The 21,007-nt window shown below is 33.4% G+C and overlaps 3 protein-coding genes across 3 annotated transcripts; 2 read left to right on the top strand and 1 right to left on the bottom strand.

Annotated features, from left to right (window-relative positions):
- Positions 1-903: 903 nt before the first annotated feature.
- LOC101222194 (RING-H2 finger protein ATL13) lies at positions 904-2,854 on the top strand. Its single transcript, XM_031880621.1, has one exon. It carries the CDS (start codon positions 1,099-1,101, stop codon positions 2,551-2,553), a length of 1,455 nt encoding a protein of 484 aa, XP_031736481.1. The 5' UTR covers positions 904-1,098; the 3' UTR covers positions 2,554-2,854.
- Positions 2,855-9,695: 6,841 nt separating this feature from the next.
- LOC101218643 (cyclic nucleotide-gated ion channel 17) lies at positions 9,696-16,568 on the top strand. The gene is made up of 7 exons (XM_011657805.2): positions 9,696-10,215; positions 10,910-11,489; positions 12,524-12,736; positions 12,918-13,219; positions 13,951-14,062; positions 14,523-14,759; positions 15,142-16,568. The coding sequence occupies exons 1-7, from the start codon at positions 9,908-9,910 to the stop codon at positions 15,859-15,861; spliced, it is 2,472 nt and encodes an 823-aa protein (XP_011656107.1). The 5' UTR covers positions 9,696-9,907; the 3' UTR covers positions 15,862-16,568.
- LOC101222431 (preprotein translocase subunit SCY1, chloroplastic) lies at positions 16,559-20,601 on the bottom strand. The gene is made up of 8 exons (XM_004149849.3): positions 20,295-20,601; positions 19,282-19,439; positions 18,811-19,196; positions 17,976-18,275; positions 17,794-17,883; positions 17,434-17,557; positions 17,106-17,269; positions 16,559-16,994 (listed from the first exon to the last, which is right to left on the bottom strand). Exons 1-8 carry the CDS (start codon positions 20,480-20,482, stop codon positions 16,764-16,766), a joined length of 1,641 nt encoding a protein of 546 aa, XP_004149897.2. The 5' UTR covers positions 20,483-20,601; the 3' UTR covers positions 16,559-16,763.
- Between the last annotated feature and the right edge of the window lie 406 nt (positions 20,602-21,007).

Genomic DNA, 21,007 nt, shown 5'->3' on the forward strand with positions numbered 1-21,007 from the left:
ACATGATTTAATTTTGTTTTGATCCTAAGTAGATATTACCTCATCAGCTACTCACATAGAAAGTCAAATGAAAGAAGCAGACAAAAATGTGGAGAGGCCCTTCTATGCGGACTGTCTGTCCCTCTACAAAAAAGTCAAGTGCCAAAATCCAATACAAATGTTCAATATAATATTGTCATTTTCCCCCCTCCCCACATCCCAATAAAATACCCTTCTTTCCAAGATAACCATTACTCTACTTCTAATTTAATTACTTTCCCAGTAACAGTATCCTATGCTTCTTTTTTATCCAAACCCTTTTAATTAGATGTAAAGATATGTATTTGTTGGGGTGGCATGGGTTTCATGAAACCAGATGGAATACAATACAACTTAGTTACATCTTTAATTATTTGGGTCAAACACACCCTGAGATTTGTATGTCTTTTCCATCTTATATGTAAAATTTGGAAAAGATTACCTACTATACCAATCTATGTTTTAGCTAATATTCCATTGAAAAGTTAAGAAAAAGAAGAAAAATCAATGGTTTGGAGGTTGAATGAAAATAAGTTAAAATTTTATTCAAATCTCTAAATTGATCTCAGTGAAAAAGATGGAGAAAAACTATTATATTCCATTGAGTTCTCCTAGTTAGGAAAGATGAAAACTTTTTTAGATTATTTCTGCCATTCTGCCCAAGTTATTAACTACGCTTAAAGTAAAACTTGGAAGAGGACCACTAGAATAAATCTATAGAATAATGTTTCCATTAGCAGGGAGAGTAGTGAGGTTTCTGCAATTGAATTACAAATCGATAAAAGAAGTAAAGTGTGTTTTGATGAGGGAAAATCAAAATCTGAATATTTTACTTGTAATTGAAATCATTGCAATAATTGCAGTTTTGTTTTGTATCCCAGAAACAGGCTGCAAACTGACAGTCAAACCTTTTAGCCACTGATCTCAGATCTAATCTTCTCTCATTAACTTCTTTTAGCAAATTTTATTAGCCCCTTTCTTATCTCTCCATCTGTCCCATTTATTTCATTTTTCTTCCCTCTCAGAACCCAACCCAACGCCCCCTTTTGACTTCCATAAGCTTTTGTGCTATGAAACTTCATGACTGAGTTGAGTTGCGTCGACTCAAATCGAGTTGGGTTTTTCTCCATTAACATGGATTCACTGCTTCTTCAAGTAAATGGAAGATTCTTCCCTTCACCACCACAGTTTCAGCCTTATTTTCTTGCTGCACAGCCTCCTCCTTTAGCACAATCCAGTGGGTTCAACTTAGAAAACAAGGTGAGTCCAAGTGTACTTCTCATCATAATCATTCTAGCTATTGTCTTCTTTGTCTCTGGTTTGCTTCATCTTCTTGTTAGATTTCTATGGACTCCCCCATTACATAGAGACCCTGAAAGTTCTGACAATGTCACTGCTTTTCAAGGCCAATTACAGCAGCTCTTTCATCTCCATGACTCTGGAGTTGACCAATCCTTCATTGATACACTTCCTGTTTTCCATTACAAATCCATTATTGGATCCAAATCCCCATTTGACTGTGCTGTCTGTCTCTGTGAGTTTGAGCCAGAGGATAAACTCAGGCTATTGCCAAAATGTAGCCATGCTTTTCATACAGAATGTATTGATACTTGGCTTTTGTCTCACTCAACTTGCCCTTTGTGTAGATCTAGTTTGTTACCTGATCATTTCTCCCCATATACTACTTGTTCACCAATTGTTCTTGTTCTTGAATCTGGGGGCGAGAGTTCTAGAGATATTGTATCAGATAGGGAGATTACAAATCATACAAATCAGATTTCAGGGTCAAATTCCCAAATGGGTTTTGTTGGAGATGGGGGATTCGAAGGTGGGTCGAGCGAGATTACGAAATTAGAGGATTCAAATGCAACTGTAGTGACTGTGAAGCTTGGAAAATACAAAAATGTTGATGCAGGGGAAAGTGGAAGTAGTGAGAACAAGAATGTGGATTCTCGCAGATGCTTTTCAATGGGGTCTTTTGAATACGTAATGGATGAGAATTCTTCAGTAAAAGTAGCGATTAGAAGCACCCCAGTGAAGAAACAAGCAAGCAGGAAGCCAGCTCTGCCATTAATACCTGGTTACAGAGCAGCCATGTCCGAATACGACTGTGAATCCAGAAGAGAGTTTAAACTCAATGGGATTGAACCCCTGAAAACGGAGGAGAATGGTAATAACAATAGCAATGGCAATAACAACAAAGTAGAGAGTTTCTCAGTATCGAAGATTTGGTTAAGAGGGAAAAATCCAAAGGAATCGCTCACAGATTCTTCAAGAAGAAGAGCAGTTTCGTTTCGATTACCGATTCAGATGAACTCGGAAATGAACGTTTGGAGGTGGGAAAACGAATCTGTGGAGTTGGATGAAGAAAATCAGAGCCGTAACAGTTTCAGTTTAGAATCACAATACAACCAATCTTTAGCGAAGAGGACGTTACAATGGCTAATGGGAGGAAAATTAAACAAGGTTACTCACTTTGAATCATCATCATCACCATCACCCCAACCATCTTCATCTTCTGTTTCAAATATTTAATTGTTCAGTGTTTAGATTTTTAGATCTATGTAGAATAATAGAAAATAGAAATAATGGATTAAAGAAAAAGAAGCGTTAAAATTTAGTTGCTGTTGTGTGTATTGATGATTATAGAAATGGGGATGCATGAACAGATTGAGTGATGAATTGAAATTGAGGGAACCAAAAACAAAGAAAAGAAGGTAATAAATAGGAAATGGGAATTTAAAATTCAAAATGAATAGGGGAAAGAGTGAGTTAAGTGTGTATGGGGGAAACAGGCTGTTTGCATTTAATGGGTTACAAATTTTGATTTGATTCATTTATTGGTTTTTGGGGCTCTAAAATGACAGTAAATGGGTGATGATATTATTAATAGGCTCTCCGCAGAGGCGCCGAAACGGAAGCCTATGTCAGTTGGGGGGTTTTTCTTATTCATATAATACCTTACATCATCAACTTCCCTAAATTAAATAACATCTATCATTTTTAATTCGTTTTTTAACTACTTTTTACCCCCATTTCTATATTTCTTAACCTTTTCTTTTTCTCAAGCTCAAACTCTAACTTTGGTTCTAAATTTTAAGATGATATTCTATTTTAGTTTTTAAATGGTTTTAAAAAGTATTTTTAGTCTTTTAATTAAAAAACAAACGTTTACTTTTGGACTCTATCGTTAATAATCATTAATTCTTTAAAGAAATGAGGATGCGATTTATGTATTTCAATGGTTATGGTTTAAATTTATTATATTACTTAAATAGATAAATAACTAAAAAATTGCTAATTTATTCTATAAAATAAATAAGTAGAACTTATTGAAAGAGAATGTTAATGATTCAAAATTGTGAGAGTTCTCTAATAAAAAAATCAAATTACCATTTGGCCTCTAATTAAAATTTAAAACATTAGATTTTTAAGAGTAATCATAAGTTATTTTATTTTATAAGTTTTCAACTCATTTCTACTCGTTGAATTCAACATCTAAAGATTTGAATTTGAAAAAGAAATAGGTGAAATAGGTCATTCTCATAGCGAATAGTTTTATAGTTTTGATTAAATATATGTTTGTGGTTTATTATTGATAAGTTGAACCTATTGTGTAAGTTTTAAAATGAAAAGCAATGAGACTATTGTCTATTACTACAGTACCTTTTTGGGTGGTTCCAAAAAAAGTCATAAAGACGTAGCCTAAATCAGACAATAACACACCATATCAAAAGTTCTATTGTCTTTATCAAGGAATCATTATGAAGGTCAAGGATGTTTAATGTGTTCAAGTTCTTTTATTTTTTTCTTAGGTTTAAGATAATGTATTTGAACGCAAATGTGTATTTATCTTTTTTTAATGCAATAAGTACTTTATTTTTAGTATAAATGGAAATGAAGGAATATGGACAAAAGATCTTCTACTCATGTTGGTTGAGCTAAACTCTTGTTGACATTTTAAAACAATGTAGAATGATGATTTAAAATTCATAAGATGCAAATAAAAACCAAAATGAAAAGAGCATAATTTGATATTGGATATTCAGTGTTTATTATTATTCTTATTAGGGGTTTTAATAGACTACCTTATTACAAGTCCTAATATTGTCAATTTTTTTTGTAAATGTCGGCACAAAAAATCAAACTATTCATCTTTATTATTAATGATATATTAAGAAAATAGAAAAATGAAATAAAGAAAGTGGATCATATGTGATTAAGATTTGTATTTATTAGAAATCCTAGATAAATATGATATGTGATTAATTCTATTATGGTAATATTATAATCAAAATTATCCCATAATCATCTCTATCCGATCTCTTTCTCACTTTTTCATCCTTCTCTCCAATTTTTTCCAATGAGTAAGGGTTTGTGGTTATATGAAAAAAAAAAAGTATATGAGTTTGCGGTCAACAAATTAGGATATATGAAAAAAATATATAGTATATTATGTAGGTATATGAAAAATCTAAAACATGCAAAAATTAGTTGAAGGAAATGACCAAAAAATTCATTCACAGTAATTTTCATTGACGGAAAACTTCAACATAAAATTGAACCAAAATTATATAAGCCAAAATTTCATAAACATAGTCGATAATATGAAAGAAATATGCACTCAATCGATAAGTTGGAGGAGATTATCAGATTAAGATAGATAGGATAGAGAGAGATCGGAAATAAGATAAATCAGAAGGGTAAAGTGGTGGGTGAAAGGCATGGAAAAGGTGGACAGAGATGGTGATATTAGAAAGCCGAGAATGATATTCAATCCTAGATAAATTTGTTAATTTTATAGCAATTCTTTAATATATTATTACCATAATTGACTCAATCATACCGTATTTGAATCTCTAATAAATAATATCCTATAATTAAATGAAAATGAAAATATCATTTATTTAATACATTAAATAGTTAAATTATAATAAATTTTACAAAATACGTACAATATATAGCAAATTCTATCACGGATAGTCATTCACATGTTATAGAAGATTATCATTGATAGAATTCAAAATTTTACTATAACTCGTAAATATTTTAATTTATTTTGGTATTTTTAAAAATGTTTCTAAGTTATAAGATACACAACAAATTTGATATAATATTATATATATTTTGAAAAATAAATATTATTTATATTTAATGTAGAGGATAAAATGATCAATAAAAATCTTGAACCTTATTTAAGAAAATAAATGAAAATTTGAGATATTTACATAAAATCATAACTAAATTAGGTGTTTACTCTACGTAGTTTTTTTTAGTTTAGGAGTTTTGAGTCTTATATCTCATATTTGCTAGGGATAGTTACAAATTTAGTAATTAAATTCAAATTAACTAAGTGAATAGCATAATTTTAAAAAATTTGCAAATATAGCAAAATTTGTCAAATTCTATCAATGAGATAAGTCTATCTGATAGATCATGTTGCAAATATTGGTCTATCACTGATATATCATATGAAGTCTATCAGCTATACAAATTTATCAGTGATAGTTTTGCTATATTTGTAGATTTTTTAAAATATTATTATATTCTTAATTATTATTGCTAAAATGGTCATTCATTCCAATTTTCGTATTTGTTACCAATTTTGAATACAAAACGACTAAAGGTTCAAAGGGCTCAAGAATAGATTGGGTTGGGCCTTTTGAAGTACAAGTTAGTTTATGGGCCAGCCTATCAAAAATGCATGGCCCAAACTCACCAGTGACATGTAACCTGCTATCAAGTGTTTTTTTACTTTGGAGTAGTTGCAAATTTAACGACCAGATTCAAATCAATTATGTATATAGTAATATTTTAGAAAAAATGTCAAATTCTATTGATAATAGAAGTTTATCACAGATATACATACAAGTTTATCAGCTATACAGGTCTATTCACAATAGTTTTGTTATATTTGCATTTTTTTTTAAATATTGCACTATCCTTAATTATTATTCCTAAAATGGCTATCGATTACAATCACCCTTTCATTTACATTAGTTGGTCAATGACGAACTATAATATTTTATAAAGTATATTTAAATTCTTGTGAACAAACCTTTAATATAATTTTTTTAACTCATGAAGATTCACAAAATAATATTTTTGGTTTTTGTGTTTGGAGTTTTGATTTGGCTGTTAAGATCTAAGATGTCACACTTTTCATTTAAGTTTAGTTTGATTTTAATTCATTTCTTGAATTTTCAAAAATAATAATTTTACTATTTAGATCAATTTAAGTCTCAAACATTTACATTTGTAACCTTATTTTTTTAAATTAAAGATTCACACCCATGTGTACAATTTTATTAATTTAAAATAATTATAAAGTTAAATTTTAGTTATTTAAAATTAATTAATAGACATTGAATGAGTGATTGTGGATAAATTATACATTGTTGTGTCATTTCTGAATTTAGTGATATTTTACAAATGAGTTGAATTGAGATGAGTTAACTTCAAAATTGAAGACATAAGTTTTGATAGATGTGAATGATGCCACATGTTGGTAGATCTCTTTTGCAGTGATTGTTGTATTAGATAAAATAGTTTGTTCCAATTAAGTATTAAGATTTGGGTGTGGGTTCAATTGAGCCTACGAATAGATTTAATTTGGTCAAAAGAGAACCAATTTTAAAATTCAATTGGTTGGACAAATCCACCAATCAACCAAGCTCAAAACCACTTAAGATCTATAAAAACTTGACATAAACATGTGTTCAACTCACAGAAACACATGTATATAGATTTTAAGGTTCGTTTGGGGTAACGTTCTAGTTTCATGTTTTTCTTTTTTAAAAAACGGAGGTGTTTGGTAACGTTCCCTGTTTCTCATTCTAAAAAAAAAAAGTAGAAATGTTTCTTATTTTATAATAAATTATTGGAAAAAAAAAAAGTAGTTTCCCTCGTTCATGTTTTTTAATTATTTCTATTGGTTTTTTTTTCTCAATTGTTTTTATTGGTTTTCTTTTCTTTTTTTTTTTCAATTCTTTTTATGGATTTCATTTTCCTTATTTTCAATTCTTTTTCTATTTTATTTTTCTTCCTCTTATTTCCATATTCTTCCCCAAATAACCACTCTTCACATGGTTTTTTTTTCTTCCTTTTATCTCCATTGTCTTTCCCAAATAATCATCCTCTTCCTCTTCCTCTCATCGTCTTCCTCTACACAACGCCTTCCTCTTTGTTGGATCTGAGTTTTCCTCTTCCTTTTTACATGAATTGTGTTTTCGTCATGGGTTTTTGTCGAATTTGTGAATTTTTGTCAGATCTGTGTTTTAGCCATGAGTTTTTGTCTTCCTTTTTGTTGTGGGTTTCGATCCTCCTCTTCGTCGTGGGTTTTCGTCTTTCTCTCGTCGGCTCAATTTTTCAAATCTCAATCTTCATCTCGTTCTCCATAAGATTAGAAGAAGATGTTCCTATCTAGATTTGGTAATTTTATTTTATTTTTTAAATAGAGGACATATATTTTTGTTTGATGTTTAATTGAATTAGATGTGAATAAAATAAAATAAAAGTAAATTTCAAAGAAAATCAGGAAACAAAAAACAATTATCAAACACATTTTTTGTTTTGTTTTTTTCTTCTTCAAGAGACAAAAAACATAAACAATTATCAAAATTTTTGTTCTAAAAAAAAATGATTCTTGTTCTAAAAAAAGAAGGAACATAAAACAAGAAACAAGAAACAAGAAACAGATTACAAGAATGTTACCAAATAGACCATATGCAAACAACGTTAAAAAAGACAAATGAGTATTTAGTAAAAAATCAAGGTTACACGTGTAAATGGATGAGGATAGTGGATAGTAAAGTGTAACGAAATGCAACTCCACCCAACTAAAAGTCTAATATTTAGAAACTTGCAAACTAATTAGAAATGAAAGAGAAAAAAAAGGGTAAAGCTAACAAATGAAGAATATTTGTATTCAAAATAATATCATCATGTTGAATATAATAACACATAAGGTTGAAGAAAAATAGAATTGTTAATTACATGGTGGCCGGTGGCTTTAATTTGTCCAAACCAAAATATAACCAATAATTTTGTAATTTGTCCAACTCCAACTCGTTTTAGAAAAGATTCACATGCATTAGAATCAATTCATTACAACCCTCTAACCATATATGTTTTAATTATTTTTTCCAACGTTCAAATTTGAAAAGTATTTAAATATGTTCTTAAAAGATTTGTTTTTAAACAATTGTAAAAGTGCTCATTCTCTTGTTAATTAGATTCACGAATTGGCACAACTTACATAACAACTTATTGGGCAGTTATGGTAATATTGTGAAGTGCAATCGAGAGAATTTGAAAAGGATAGGGCTTCATCTCACTTGACTCATTCCAAAACGAAGGGAACACATGAAAAAGAAATGAAGTGGAGAGTGGAGGAGACGTGTTTGAGGGATCCGCTTAATAGGGAAAAAAGAAATGAAAAGGAAACACAAAAATTAAGGGGAAAAGAGGTTTTAAAAAATTGCAAAAGGAAGAAAAAAGTGTTTGGCCACAATCCACTTTGAAATTCAATGCCACCTTCAATATATAACTTTAATAATAGGATGCAACGTAACTCCAAAACCCAAAAACTACATTATTAGTATTATTATTATTGAAAATAAATGTAATAATACACAGCCAGATCTGAACTTACATATTATATTAATATGGTGTGTGATGACATATCATAATTGCACCCAAATTTTTTAGTACATAGATTAAGTTACATTTAATACATTCTCAATCTACATTAATCTAAAAAAAATGTTGTGTATTTTTGTGTGGGTCATGAAATTAAAAAAAGGGAAGCAAGAGCCAAGAATATGAGATAATGATTTGACAAATGTAGAATGTTTGTTTGGTGAGAACATGTTGATTGAGAGACCCAAACCAAAACCCACATGACATACCAACAAAGATTTTACCTTTTTTTTCTTTTCTTTTTTCCTTTTTTCAATTTTGATGTCTTTTTACTGCTTTACTTGAGCAGTTAAATTTGTTATTAATTTTTTTTTAAATTTAGTTTTAATTTGAAGAAAATGTACTTAAATTTTTAGTAAAAAAAAACAATTATTAATTAAATTATTGATATACATAATCTAATTAAAAATATTTCAATCACACATGTTATCTTATTAAACTTCATCAATTAAATATTAAAACTTAAAATTTAAATAAGATATTTATATTTTGATTCATTTTATTATATTTGAAAACAACCTAAAATGATATTATAATGAATGAAAAAGCAAGAGATGTATGATAGAAGAAAATTTTAGGTAATGAAATTCTATTTATACTACATCTTTGATTTTCCATTTAATGAAGAGTCCTATTATCATCTTCCACCAAAAGAAGTTAAGTAACTCTATTTGTGAACAATTTAAATTTCATTTAAGGAGGATTGTGCTTTAAATAGAAGGTAATTTTCCACTCATATTGATTGAGGTAGTAAGTTGAGTTGAGTTGTAAAGTTTAAAGTGAATATGTTCTACTTCAAAACTGTTTTTCTAAAAACTCAGTTTTAGGTCTTAGAAAATACTTTTAATTTTTTAAAATGAATTAGTTAGGTTTAATAAACAAATACTATAATTTGTTGTGGACTAAAATAGTGAAGATGAAGGTATGGTATGAATGTACAAAAGAGCAAAAGGGAAAAGAAAAAGAGTGAGTGGAGTATGGTTTGGTTTAAAGAAAAAGAAGCAGCGAAGGACAATGAGGTGTGCAAGAAGTTGAATGGAATGAGTGAAGAGTGAAGTGAAGGGAAAGTGGGGGAGTTCATAAAAGTCCAAAATCACTGTGAAGGTTTGAACGGGAGGCGGTGCGGTGCCATTCTCTTCTACAGAGAATGGAGGTCCAGTCACGTGGTGTTTTGGTAATACATTATTGAATGGTTCGGTTCCACTTTGGTTGGCTTTACTCAAAATTTCATCTTTTTTTCTTTTTCTTCTCTTCTCACCAAACAACTTCAATTCCTTGTTCATTCACTGATTACCTCAATACCCAACACAACCCAGATCTTCTCTCTTCTTCCTGTCTTTCTGTCTCCTTTTTCCTTTCCTCCACCTGCTCTGGAACTGGAGGATTATTCTATCTAACTCCATTCTGCTGCTTCTTTGATGGCTCATTGAGGATTTTACTTTTCAGCTTCTTTCTTCTGTTTATGGGCATGGAATTGAAGAAGGAAAAGCTTGTTAGGTGATTTTTTCTTCTTTCTTTGCTTCTACGAATGTAGTTTATTTAATTTGAAAGCCTTGTAATTGGTGGGTTGATTCTGTTAACCGATTGGATGCTATGGAAATCTTTTAGTTTTCTTTTTTGGGTATGCTTGGCTTTGTTGTTGAGAAAATGTGGTGAAATTTTAAGCTTTTGTTAGTTTGAACTCTGTAAAATTTCTGGCCTGTAACACTAGTTCCCTATTTACTTGAGAGTTGTAACCGTTGCCTACTTCAACTTACTTGCTGACAAGTTGTCTTTATTTATGTGGAGTAGCTCTGAAACTGTGATAATTACTATGTTCCTACGCAACTTTTTTTTTGAAAAAGAAACATAATTGGGATGAGATCTATGCTATGTTCTTGTGCAATTAGAATCTCCTGGTCTGTCTTTGTGTTTTTAGAGACTTCAACGCCGTATCACAACGGAAAATTAGATACTACTTGTACGAGATGGAATGAATTTACAGATTTTATTCATATCATTGCTTATCTTAACATAAATATAGGGAGTTCAGGGAAAGGTAAATACTTGAAGTTGACATTTTAGTTTCTTGGCAGCATGATTGCTCCATGCTTATGAAGTACCATAGTTAATGAAACTTTATTTGCATAACTAGTGCATTTATAGACTAATGTATCAACTTTTATGTTTACAATTTTTATTCCCGAAATAGGTTTTATTCTGATCACAAAAAACATAAGAAATCCGCCATTGGAAGCAGCAATGAAGCAGTGCAACTTGAGAAGTCACCGTCGAAATACTATATTCCCTCGTCAACGTCAACATTCTTAATACCTGAGAATGGACTAGGAGGAGGCAAAAGTAAATTGACCGAAACTTTTAAAACGGAGAAGTCTAAGGTGTTTCCAGAGGACCATGAACCATGGAGCAAAAGAATACTAGACCCTGGTAGCAAAATTGTTTTGAAATGGAACCGGGTGTTCATTTGCTCGTGCTTACTGGCTCTCTTTGTTGACCCACTATATCTTTATTTGCCTGCTTTGAATGGGAATGGAGTATCCCAATGTGTAAGGACAGACTGGAAATTGCGAATTGTTGTGACCTGTTTCCGAACAGTTGCAGATTTTTTCTACCTTTTGCACATGATTATAAAGTTCAGAACAGCTTATGTTGCTCCTAGCTCTCGTGTTTTTGGGAGAGGTGAGCTTGTGATGGATCCAAAGATGATAGCAAAGAGGTATATTAGATCTGATTTTTTTGTCGATCTAATTGCCACCCTGCCTCTCCCTCAGGTGCCTCAACTTCTGTTCCTAAACCTTCAACTTTAAATGTGGCGTTCTTTGTCTTTAATTTTCGTATTGTATTTGCTATTTCTTTCTTGGGAAAGATTTAGGGACAGAAAGAACTCTGTAAAACTTTATGGTACCCTTATTTTGATGACAAATAGTATTCTAAATGAGATTAGGCAACCTACCTCATTATTTCAGCACCAGTTCTTTAATGTTTAAAGTCGAAGAGTTAGATTATTTCAGCAGTAGAACTTGCTTCATGATTGTTTTTATTATCACCCATCTACTTGTGGTGACAAGAGAGTTGTCATTTTCTTAGGCAAGGTCTGATGCGAGAATTACCCTTCTGTGTTAACCATAACCTACTTTTGTCTAAGCAGTGACAAAATGGTAGCACATCTTTCTCAACCTGCCTTTTAACAACGAGAGTTTTACTTGGCCTAACATTTTCTCCAATCTAGTCTATTGGACTAGATTGATTTTATGTTGTTAAGGGTGAGTGAACTTGTTTAGAAAATCATTTTCTCAGCCACAGAACTACACCAAATAATTAGCCTATTTGTAAAAGTTAATGGAAGTTTTTTTTGGGGTTGCCCCTACAGATTTAGTAATATGTGATTCCAGCACCTTCTTCTAAGACTGATTTTTCTCAGTGGTGGTCGGGCAGAATGGATGGTAGGTGGCTGTTAGGCCTGTTTGAGAGAGATCTTTGGAGTGTTGGGTTAAAACTCAACATATATTGGATGTTAGTTGGTTTTCTGAAAAATTTGAAAGAATAAAGAATTAGTAAAAATGAATTTGACATGACTATCAATTGGGAAAGGATGAGTTGGTGACAAATATCCAAATTGGAGTAAATGAAAGATGGGACTCCAGATATGTACATCTATCATGGGAAGTAGAACTGTAGAAGAATAAGTGGTGTCATTGGTTACTGAGAATGAAACAATTATTATTCGGCGATAGTTTAACCTTTGTATTTTGTAGTTTAATTGTTAGGTTTTTTACCTAGACTTATAACTGCCTCTTCTGTGCAGTTTGTCATCTGGTTCATCATACCTGCAACAAGAAGTCGTCTAACCGATCATAAAAACAATGCACTTGCGCTTATTGTTCTTCTTCAATATATTCCAAGATTGTATTTGATTTTCCCACTAAGTTCAGAAATCATCAAAGCAAATGGTGTTGTTACAAAAACAGCATGGGCAGGAGCTGCTTATAATCTTCTACTTTATATGTTGGCCAGCCATGTAACTCTTTCATCTCTCTCTCTCTCCCCCTCCCTCTCTCTCTGATGGGAGACATAAATACTTAAATATCTGTCCAGAGGATTTCAGCAGCAAATAAGAAATCATGGTCTATTTTTGTTTAGATTCCTATTTTTGAGGGAACTCCCAATCAGTAATATTATTTTATTTTTCTTTTTGGCAGGTTCTAGGTGCTACATGGTATTTGCTGTCAGTTGATAGATATACTTCGTGCTGGAAGTCATTTTGTATGAAGAAGGAATATAATCCTCTAGAGTGCAATCTAACATTTTTTGATTGCGATACATTTAACAGTAATGATCGCAAAACATGGGCAAACAGTACACTTGTTTTTGGAAAATGTGGCACTGATGGAGGAGACTTCAAGTATGGCATTTTTGAGAATGCAATGTCGAAGAATGTTGTCTCTTCAAACTTTATTGAAAAGTACTTCTATTGTTTGTGGTGGGGCTTGCAAAACCTGAGGTATGATTTTCTTTTCCTTTATTATCAACTTCTTGGTGCAGTGAACTTAAATATAACAACTAAAAGACGCTATTTCCCTTGGGAGGTAGAACCAATAGATATTTTCTTTGAAATTGTCTCCCTAGGTTACAGCTTGCTCCTGGCTTGGTCATTTAGTAATCTAAGCTTGAAGTATAAATAATATTCTTCATAATGCTACTCAGATCTCTGCGATTAGGAAAGCATTGATTGGTTCAAATGATGTCTCCTTGTTATTTTCCTCTCTAACTTGCTTGTAAAACCCACCCTTTCCTGAAAAGATTTCTGGTGATCTAAGAGTGAACTTAAAGTTAGCCAAGTATCCATACGTATGTAAACAATTTTATTTCTGATCTCAAAAGGATCTATGAATCACTGTTGGACTATGGAAAGCAGCATTTACTCAAAGATGCAAATGAGTTTGTTTTCTGCTGAATGAATTTGACTTCATGAATTGATCTTGAATGCATTTTTCTTCTAATTGAAAGATTTTGTTGTTAACTTTGCAACACAAGAAAACCCGTGGCCGTGGACTTGCTATTAAATTGTTTAGGTAACTATCTAGAATGCTCATCATAGGTTCTGTACTGCTTGCATGCCTGGCAGACTAGTACAATAGGATGTATGATCTCATTCTTGTCCTTTTATGTATGATTCTTTAATTCTTCATTTTTTCTTGAAAAATACTAATAACTTCTTGCTTATTTTTTCAGTTCATATGGACAAAACTTGGAAACAACGACATTCATTGGTGAGACATTGTTTGCTGTGCTCATTGCCATCTTAGGCCTTGTATTATTTGCCCATCTGATTGGGAATATGCAGGTAAGAGACTGGGGGGATAAATTTTTTTCTTTATTCACTGAATGCATAACATGCAAATTGAGATGCACTTGTTGTGTTTAAAACATATATATTTGCTTGCTGATGCTTGTTCCACTCATGTTGGATCATTAAGTTGATTAAAGGGTGTAGGAAAAAAGTAAAACTTTATTGTCTTTCCTTGACAAACCCTCCATAGGGCTAGAATCAATTTGATTACTTGTCTCACTAGATGGAAGAAATTGGTTTGGTTCTGCAATTATCTTTCCTAAAAATTTGATCTGGCCTCTCCAACTTGTGCAAATATCTGCCTGATCCTGAATAATCTCTTTAGTGACATCTGTTTGGATAAAATCTTTTGGTTCTTTTATGGTGTTTCCAACTTTCCATGCAAATTCTTAGTATAAATGATCTGTATTCCGCTATCTTTTCATTTAAATAATTTCATTACCATTTGCTGCAGACGTATCTGCAATCCCTTACTGTGAGGCTTGAAGAATGGAGACTAAAGCGAAGAGACACTGAAGAGTGGATGAGACATCGTCAACTCCCTGAAGACTTGAAACGACGAGTTCGACGTTTTGTACAATATAAGTGGGTGGCAACCAGAGGAGTTGATGAAGAAACCATCTTGCAGAGCTTGCCTGCTGATCTTCGACGTGATATTCAGTGCCACCTATGTCTAGATCTTGTCCGACGAGTACGATTCTCTTGCATACTTATTCTTTATTTTTATATTGAATCGCAATGATCTGGCTTACAGTTCGTACATGATAAATTTTTTATGTAGTGGCATCTCTTATATTATGAGAGGCCATTGCTTGTGTTGCTATTAAATAGGCAGTAGATACACAACAATGAGATTAAGGAAGCATGTCTTTGCTGCATGTGAAGACTATTATTCCTAATAATTAACCACCTAAATTGGACTGGCAACTATCACCAATAGTTCTTTACCACTTTGCAAAAAAGTTCTTCCTGATTGATTACTTGTGTAGATGTGGTCGTATTCTAAATCAGTAATTGAGTTGCCACCCTGGGCTCACTAAGCAGAATGAAGCATTTTTTCCCCTGTTTTGCAGGTTCCTTTCTTCGCACAGATGGATGATCAGCTACTTGATGCAATATGTGAACGCCTGGTCTCCTCCTTGAGCACTGAAGGTACTTATATTGTACGGGAGGGTGACCCGGTAACAGAGATGCTGTTCATTATTCGAGGCAGATTGGAGAGTTCTACCACAAATGGAGGCCGCTCTGGTTTCTTTAACTCCATAACATTACGTCCCGGGGACTTCTGTGGGGAGGAACTACTTTCTTGGGCCTTGCATCCAAAATCCACCACCAACTTGCCCTCCTCAACTAGAACAGTGAAGGCACTCAATGAAGTTGAAGCTTTTGCACTCCGTGCAGAAGATCTTAAATTTGTGGCCAACCAATTTAGACGTCTGCATAGTAAAAAATTGCAGCACACATTCCGCTTCTACTCTCATCATTGGAGAACATGGGCAGCTTGCTTTATTCAGGCTGCTTGGCGTCGCCATAAGAAAAGGATGATGGCAAAAGACCTCTTAATGAAGGAATCATTTACATTACCAGAACAAGTGGCTGATGAAACTACCCAAGGAGAGGAACAATTCTCTGTTGTTTCAAATCCTTCTCAGTCTAAAATGTATCTGGATGTAACCTTGCTGGCTTCAAGGTTTGCTGCAAACACAAGGAGAGGCGCCCAGAGAATGAAAGATGACTTGCCAAAATTACAAAAGCCCGATGAACCCGACTTTTCCATTGAGCCAGATAGATAACAGTTTCCAGTAGTCTCAAACATGTCTCTGAGAAGGGTGAAATCCATTTCAGATGAGCATCCTTTTTTCTGTCATCTGGTATTTCAGATCTTACAGGGGCCGACTGCCGTTTTTCCTCTTGATGTATAGCTTATCAATTACTTGCTTTCATCCAACCATTATAAGAGCCAGGGGTTTAATGTCGCAAACTCTGTGTTACTGTGTAACCAGTAAGTTGGTCTTGTGTTCAACTCTTATAGACAGTAACAGAATTAGTTGGATGGTTAATCGTGTTGCTGCCAACATAGCTGCAAATTATACTTCACCAGACAGTACACAGTTTCTCAGTTAAATTTTGATTGAATGCAATATCTTGATTTTTCACTAGACGGTGCTGAAATAGAGCTATGCTGGTATGGGGCTGCTGCTGAGCAAGGAAGCTTCTGTTTATATTTTATGATTAGAGACAAATTCTGTACCTTTTTAGTCATTTTTTCTTTGCTCTAGAATTTTCTGACTTATCCATTGCCCTTAATTTTGATGTCCAACAAAGTATCTAGCTGAAAATGCACATATACGTAGCAAGAGTGCTTTGGATTTCAGAATTTGTAAAAGTAAGCCAGTTTGGTCACTCCTGTTTCGAACTGACCTTGCAAATTTATCATCCAGTTTAGTTTATTGATGTACGAACAGTAATAGAAGTATTATAGTTTTCATGTCGAACCCAATAATTTCTTGCTTTCTGATTTGAACAATAGAATGAAAATCTAATGTTATCGTATTACCAGCTCTGCTTGAGTAAAACTTTTCATAGAAAGTTTCTTGGGGGAAGCTAAGAGAATAAGTGTTCTATTGACCGAGTATGGTGCCATGAAATACGAATCTGAAGGTTTAGCACCAGTTTTGTTTCATTACATTCTCCCTTAAGGATTATACCTATCAATGTCATAAAACTCTATATTCTTGTACTTCTGGGAGATTATCTCAGCTTGTACCTTTCTGGCAGTGTCTGTTGCACAACCAACAAGAATAAGAACAGAGGTTCCTGCGAATCCTCGAAATGCTGTTAAATGTGTTGTCTGTTCAATCACAGCAGGACCAGCAGCAAGGATTGCCAAGAAGGCTGAACCAAGTACTGAAATCCGGCTTAGAACCTATAATTCATTAAACAGGAAGACACCCATCTAAGTAACTGGACTTCATTTTGGTCAATCGAGGTGATAACAGATTCAGCAGCAAGAACATAAAAATAATCGCATTATTACCGCTTTCAGATATGAAGCTGTACTTTTTCCTGGGCGGACGAGGGGAATTGAAGCACCCTGTCGCTTCAATTGCTCACTCACATCATCGGGATCCAACTGTAGGAACGTGTAGTAATAGTTGAAGAAGGCTATCAAAAGGATGTTGGTTGGCAGATAGAACGAACCTAAAAGAATCCCGATTGTTAATTTTGTTAATACCAAGAAGTCCTATCAACCGTACAATCTAACCAAACAGCAATTGGACCATTGTTTTTAAAAAATTAGAATTCTTTTACAAACTAAATAGGAATGCAGCAAATTCAATGGGCAGTGAACCAAAACATCTTACCTCCTGGATTTAAAGCAAGTGCAGCCTTCTTTAGGACCGATAGCCCTGTGAAGCGAGCCAGAGTACCTGGAAGGGCTAACGTTGATGTCGAGAAAATGATTGGCATTACACCAGAACTATTAACCTGCGCATTATGAAGGTAGTACAAACTCCTTGTTGGTTAACAAAGGCCAGATTACAGATTATAATTGAGACCCGGGAACATGAATATTCACAGCTACAACATTAAAGTACGGCACGATTTTAAAGTTTAAGCTTCTTTGAAGTTAAAACCTTAAAAAAGTTCACTACTGACTGATGAACTAGTTAGTCACTAATTCAATGATATAAGAATGAAGAAGTCGGAATAGGAATACAAACCTTGAAGGGCAGGTAAGCAGATTTCTGAAGTCCTCCACCTCTGCTTGTGTATCTTGAAGCATAATTGAGGGGGATTTTCCTTTCTGCTTCCTGAAAACCTTGGTTCAGATAAATCACAATCATATAAAATAACACATTTTGTGCAATGAAGAAAAAATATATACTTATTAACCATTACTTACCTGAACATATACAATTCCAAGTACCAATAGAAAGAAGGAGATTATGATAGCAACCAATCCAACATAATTACCATCCTGGAATGCCTGTGCAGTGGTCCTTCCAAAGGATGCTGGTAAATAGGAGATGATGCTGGTGAATATTAAAAGAGATGTCCCATTTCCTAGCTTTAGGTCTGTGATCCGTTCCCCTATGTACGTTGTTACGACTGAGCCAAGTGTCAATAAAGTAACAGAAGAGAGCACCCATTCTGTACTAAAATCATTAACATAGGGGCGAAGGAATAGAACTTGGCCAATTGCCTGTGAAGAAAATGAGAACACAATTGAAGAACCTTAAAATAAAAGCTCACAAACTTTTGAAGTACATTTAAATGCAGAATATAATATCCATTAGAACGAAAACATTTTGATACACAGAACATTCGTAACTGTATGTTCAATGCCTAAGATCCTTCAGAGTTCAGAATATATTTGGCAATTGTTTCACATTTTTGGTGGAATCTGCTGTTGTTTGAATGGGTGCCCTACAGGAATACGGAACCAGCTTCCAATAAATTTAAAATTAGAAAATAATATATTGATTCCTTCCAGAAGAAACGTTGTGCCATGTGCGTCTACAAATGAACTTTGTAATAGACTTGAGTATTGAAACCTTCAAAATACTTCATTCTGTACTCTTCGAAAGTGCAATTTCTTCTAAGTTCAAACAAAATGTCCATTCAATACAAGATTGAAAATATGAAATCCTAAATGAGTTAAGGTCAGTTTCTACAGTTATCCTTTTCCCCTTCTAAAGTTGTTAAAACCTGTCATATTGAGTTGTCAAGTTCCTTACTTGTACGATTGCAAATCCAACTGAGGCATATCGAGTATATTGCAGAATTTTCTTTCGCCCTGCTTCACCTTCTCTTTTCTGAAGGTCTTGCAATTTTGGATAAATTTGAGCAAGAAGCTGGAAGACAATTTGTGCATTAATAAAGGGAACAATGCCTAGGGAGCATATCCCTAGCCTACCAATGCCTCCTCCAGAAAATGAATCTAAAGTGCTCAATAAGCTGTTCTGATCCAAGTTCCCAACAAAAGCCTCTCGGTTCACTCCACCAAGAGGGATATAGATTCCAAGCCTTGAAAGAGCTAAATAGCCCAACAGCTGTAGGAATTTTCCAGGCAACGGACCTTTGAAGAAATCTCCTATGTCAATGGAACTGTCTTCGATTGCAGCTGCAAAGTCAAATTAACTTCAGTAATGCCACTACAGGATCTATATCCAATACTTGTTATGACATTAAAGAACAAGAAACAAAACCTGCCAATCCACGAGCTGACGGAGACTTGTCTTTTTTTGTGCTTGAAGCACTGTTAAATGTTTGGCCAAAATAGCCAAGAAAATTTTCCCATGTACTACTAAATTCGGAAGAAAGATCAGGACGGATGCCCAAGGGATCAAAAACTGAGCTCTCAGAACTGAGAAAGAGAAACTATTATCATGTCAACTATAGACCAACCACAATTTATGGCAGTTCTAGAACAGAGAGACATTAACAAACAAAATATTGGTTTTAGTTCATTTCCCAAGTTGAATGGACCTTCAAACCAATGTATAGTAAACAAAGCTGAACCCCAGGTAGGCAGGTAGAAAATAAAACAACTGAAAAATGCATGTTTTCCTTCATATTTCTTCTTAATAGCAGATAAATCACAAAATGAATGTTCGTTTGAATCTATCAGTACATGATCAGCATCACCAGTTAGCTAAGTATATTTATATATACTTTTCAAACAACAGGCCAAAGTAATTGGCTCCAGATTACAGTAAGAGAGCACGTGATCATTACAAATATTAGGTATCTGCGTTCAAATATAGGAATAAACCGCTCTATTCTGGAAGACCAACAGCCAAAAAGAAAAGAAAAAAATCAAACAAGATACGCTTTTAAAAAAAAAAAAAAAATGGTAGCATATTGACTAAACTTCAACACAATCTACCAAAGACATTCTCATCTAAATGAGTCTTTCTACATCCCTAAGCATAGCAAAAGCAAATCCTTGCTCAAGAATCATTGGCTAGAAGTTATCCCCAATTCTTCAGGGGGATCTCCTTCTCCAGTGACAGAGAAGCATGAAGATCTTAGAAGACACAAAAAAAGTATAACGGTGCAGGCCAAGATGGGGAAAAGCCCAAAAAAGGTAAAGAAAAACAAAGAACAGTCCTGAAGAAGGAGCCATATGGGGAAAAGCCCAAAAAAGGAAAGGTAAAAGATAAGTTGAAGGAATTGAAGGGCAATGAGGAGAAAAAGAAGAAAAATGGAGGAGTAGCACCTGTTGGAAACGAGGCGAAGGTTCCAGGATTTGGTGGAAGTGGGCTTGCCTGGAACAGAGAAGGAAGCAGGGGTGAGTGAAGTTCTAGGTCTTGGAAAGCGGTTAGAATTAGTAAGGGAATGAGTGGAGAGAGTGAAGGAAAGGGGGGAAGAAGAAGGTGCAACAGCTTCTGTGAATGTTATCAACATAATTTACTCCCACCTGAGTTTGAGTTTCCGAAAGGGTAACGTTATGAGATGTTGGGAGGATTAGGAGTGGCCGATTCTTTCCTCACCCTATCCCTTCTTTTTTCTCTCTTTTCCTTTGATTTGTAGGATTTATGTTTCTTTTTCATTTTCTATTGTTTGTTCAAACTTAAAATCTAATTTTGGTGCTGTAAAACCTATCAATCCAAATACAACCCTATTAAATTCAAACTTTATACACAATACAAAGTTCATAACTCTACATTTGAAATATATTAATTAAAACAACCAACCTATTCAAAATATCAACACACATATATATATAGCTACATTTTAACAAAAACTAAATTTATCAACATTTACTCTAAATTTTCCTATATTTATAACTTTTTTTTTAAAAAAAAATTGTTAATATATATTTAATTATTATTTTTAAATTTGTTATCCATTAGGATTACATCAAAATTCAAATAAACTCTAACACTTAAATCATATTTAAACCTAAAAATTTTATAATCTAAGCTTTAA

The sequence above is a fragment of the Cucumis sativus genome, chromosome 1 (assembly GCF_000004075.3).
Source record: "Cucumis sativus cultivar 9930 chromosome 1, Cucumber_9930_V3, whole genome shotgun sequence".
Taxonomy (NCBI): domain Eukaryota; kingdom Viridiplantae; phylum Streptophyta; class Magnoliopsida; order Cucurbitales; family Cucurbitaceae; genus Cucumis; species Cucumis sativus.

Excerpts from the sequence above, each read along its gene's own strand:
- LOC101218643 (XM_011657805.2), top strand. The coding sequence starts at position 9,908 with ATGGTTCGGTTCCACTTTGGTTGGCTTTACTCAAAATTTCATCTTTTT. Across the intron at positions 11,490-12,523 it reads CCACCCTGCCTCTCCCTCAG|TTTGTCATCTGGTTCATCAT; the intron begins GTGCCTCAACTT and ends TCTTCTGTGCAG. Across the intron at positions 14,760-15,141 it reads GTCTAGATCTTGTCCGACGA|GTTCCTTTCTTCGCACAGAT; the intron begins GTACGATTCTCT and ends CCTGTTTTGCAG.
- LOC101222431 (XM_004149849.3), bottom strand. The coding sequence starts at position 20,482 with ATGTTGATAACATTCACAGAAGCTGTTGCACCTTCTTCTTCCCCCCTT. Across the intron at positions 18,276-18,810 it reads TTGGATTTGCAATCGTACAA|GCAATTGGCCAAGTTCTATT; the intron begins GTAAGGAACTTG and ends TTTTCTTCACAG. Across the intron at positions 17,884-17,975 it reads TTGGAATTGTATATGTTCAG|GAAGCAGAAAGGAAAATCCC; the intron begins GTAAGTAATGGT and ends CAAGGTTTTCAG.
- LOC101222194 (XM_031880621.1), top strand. The coding sequence starts at position 1,099 with ATGACTGAGTTGAGTTGCGTCGACTCAAATCGAGTTGGGTTTTTCTCC.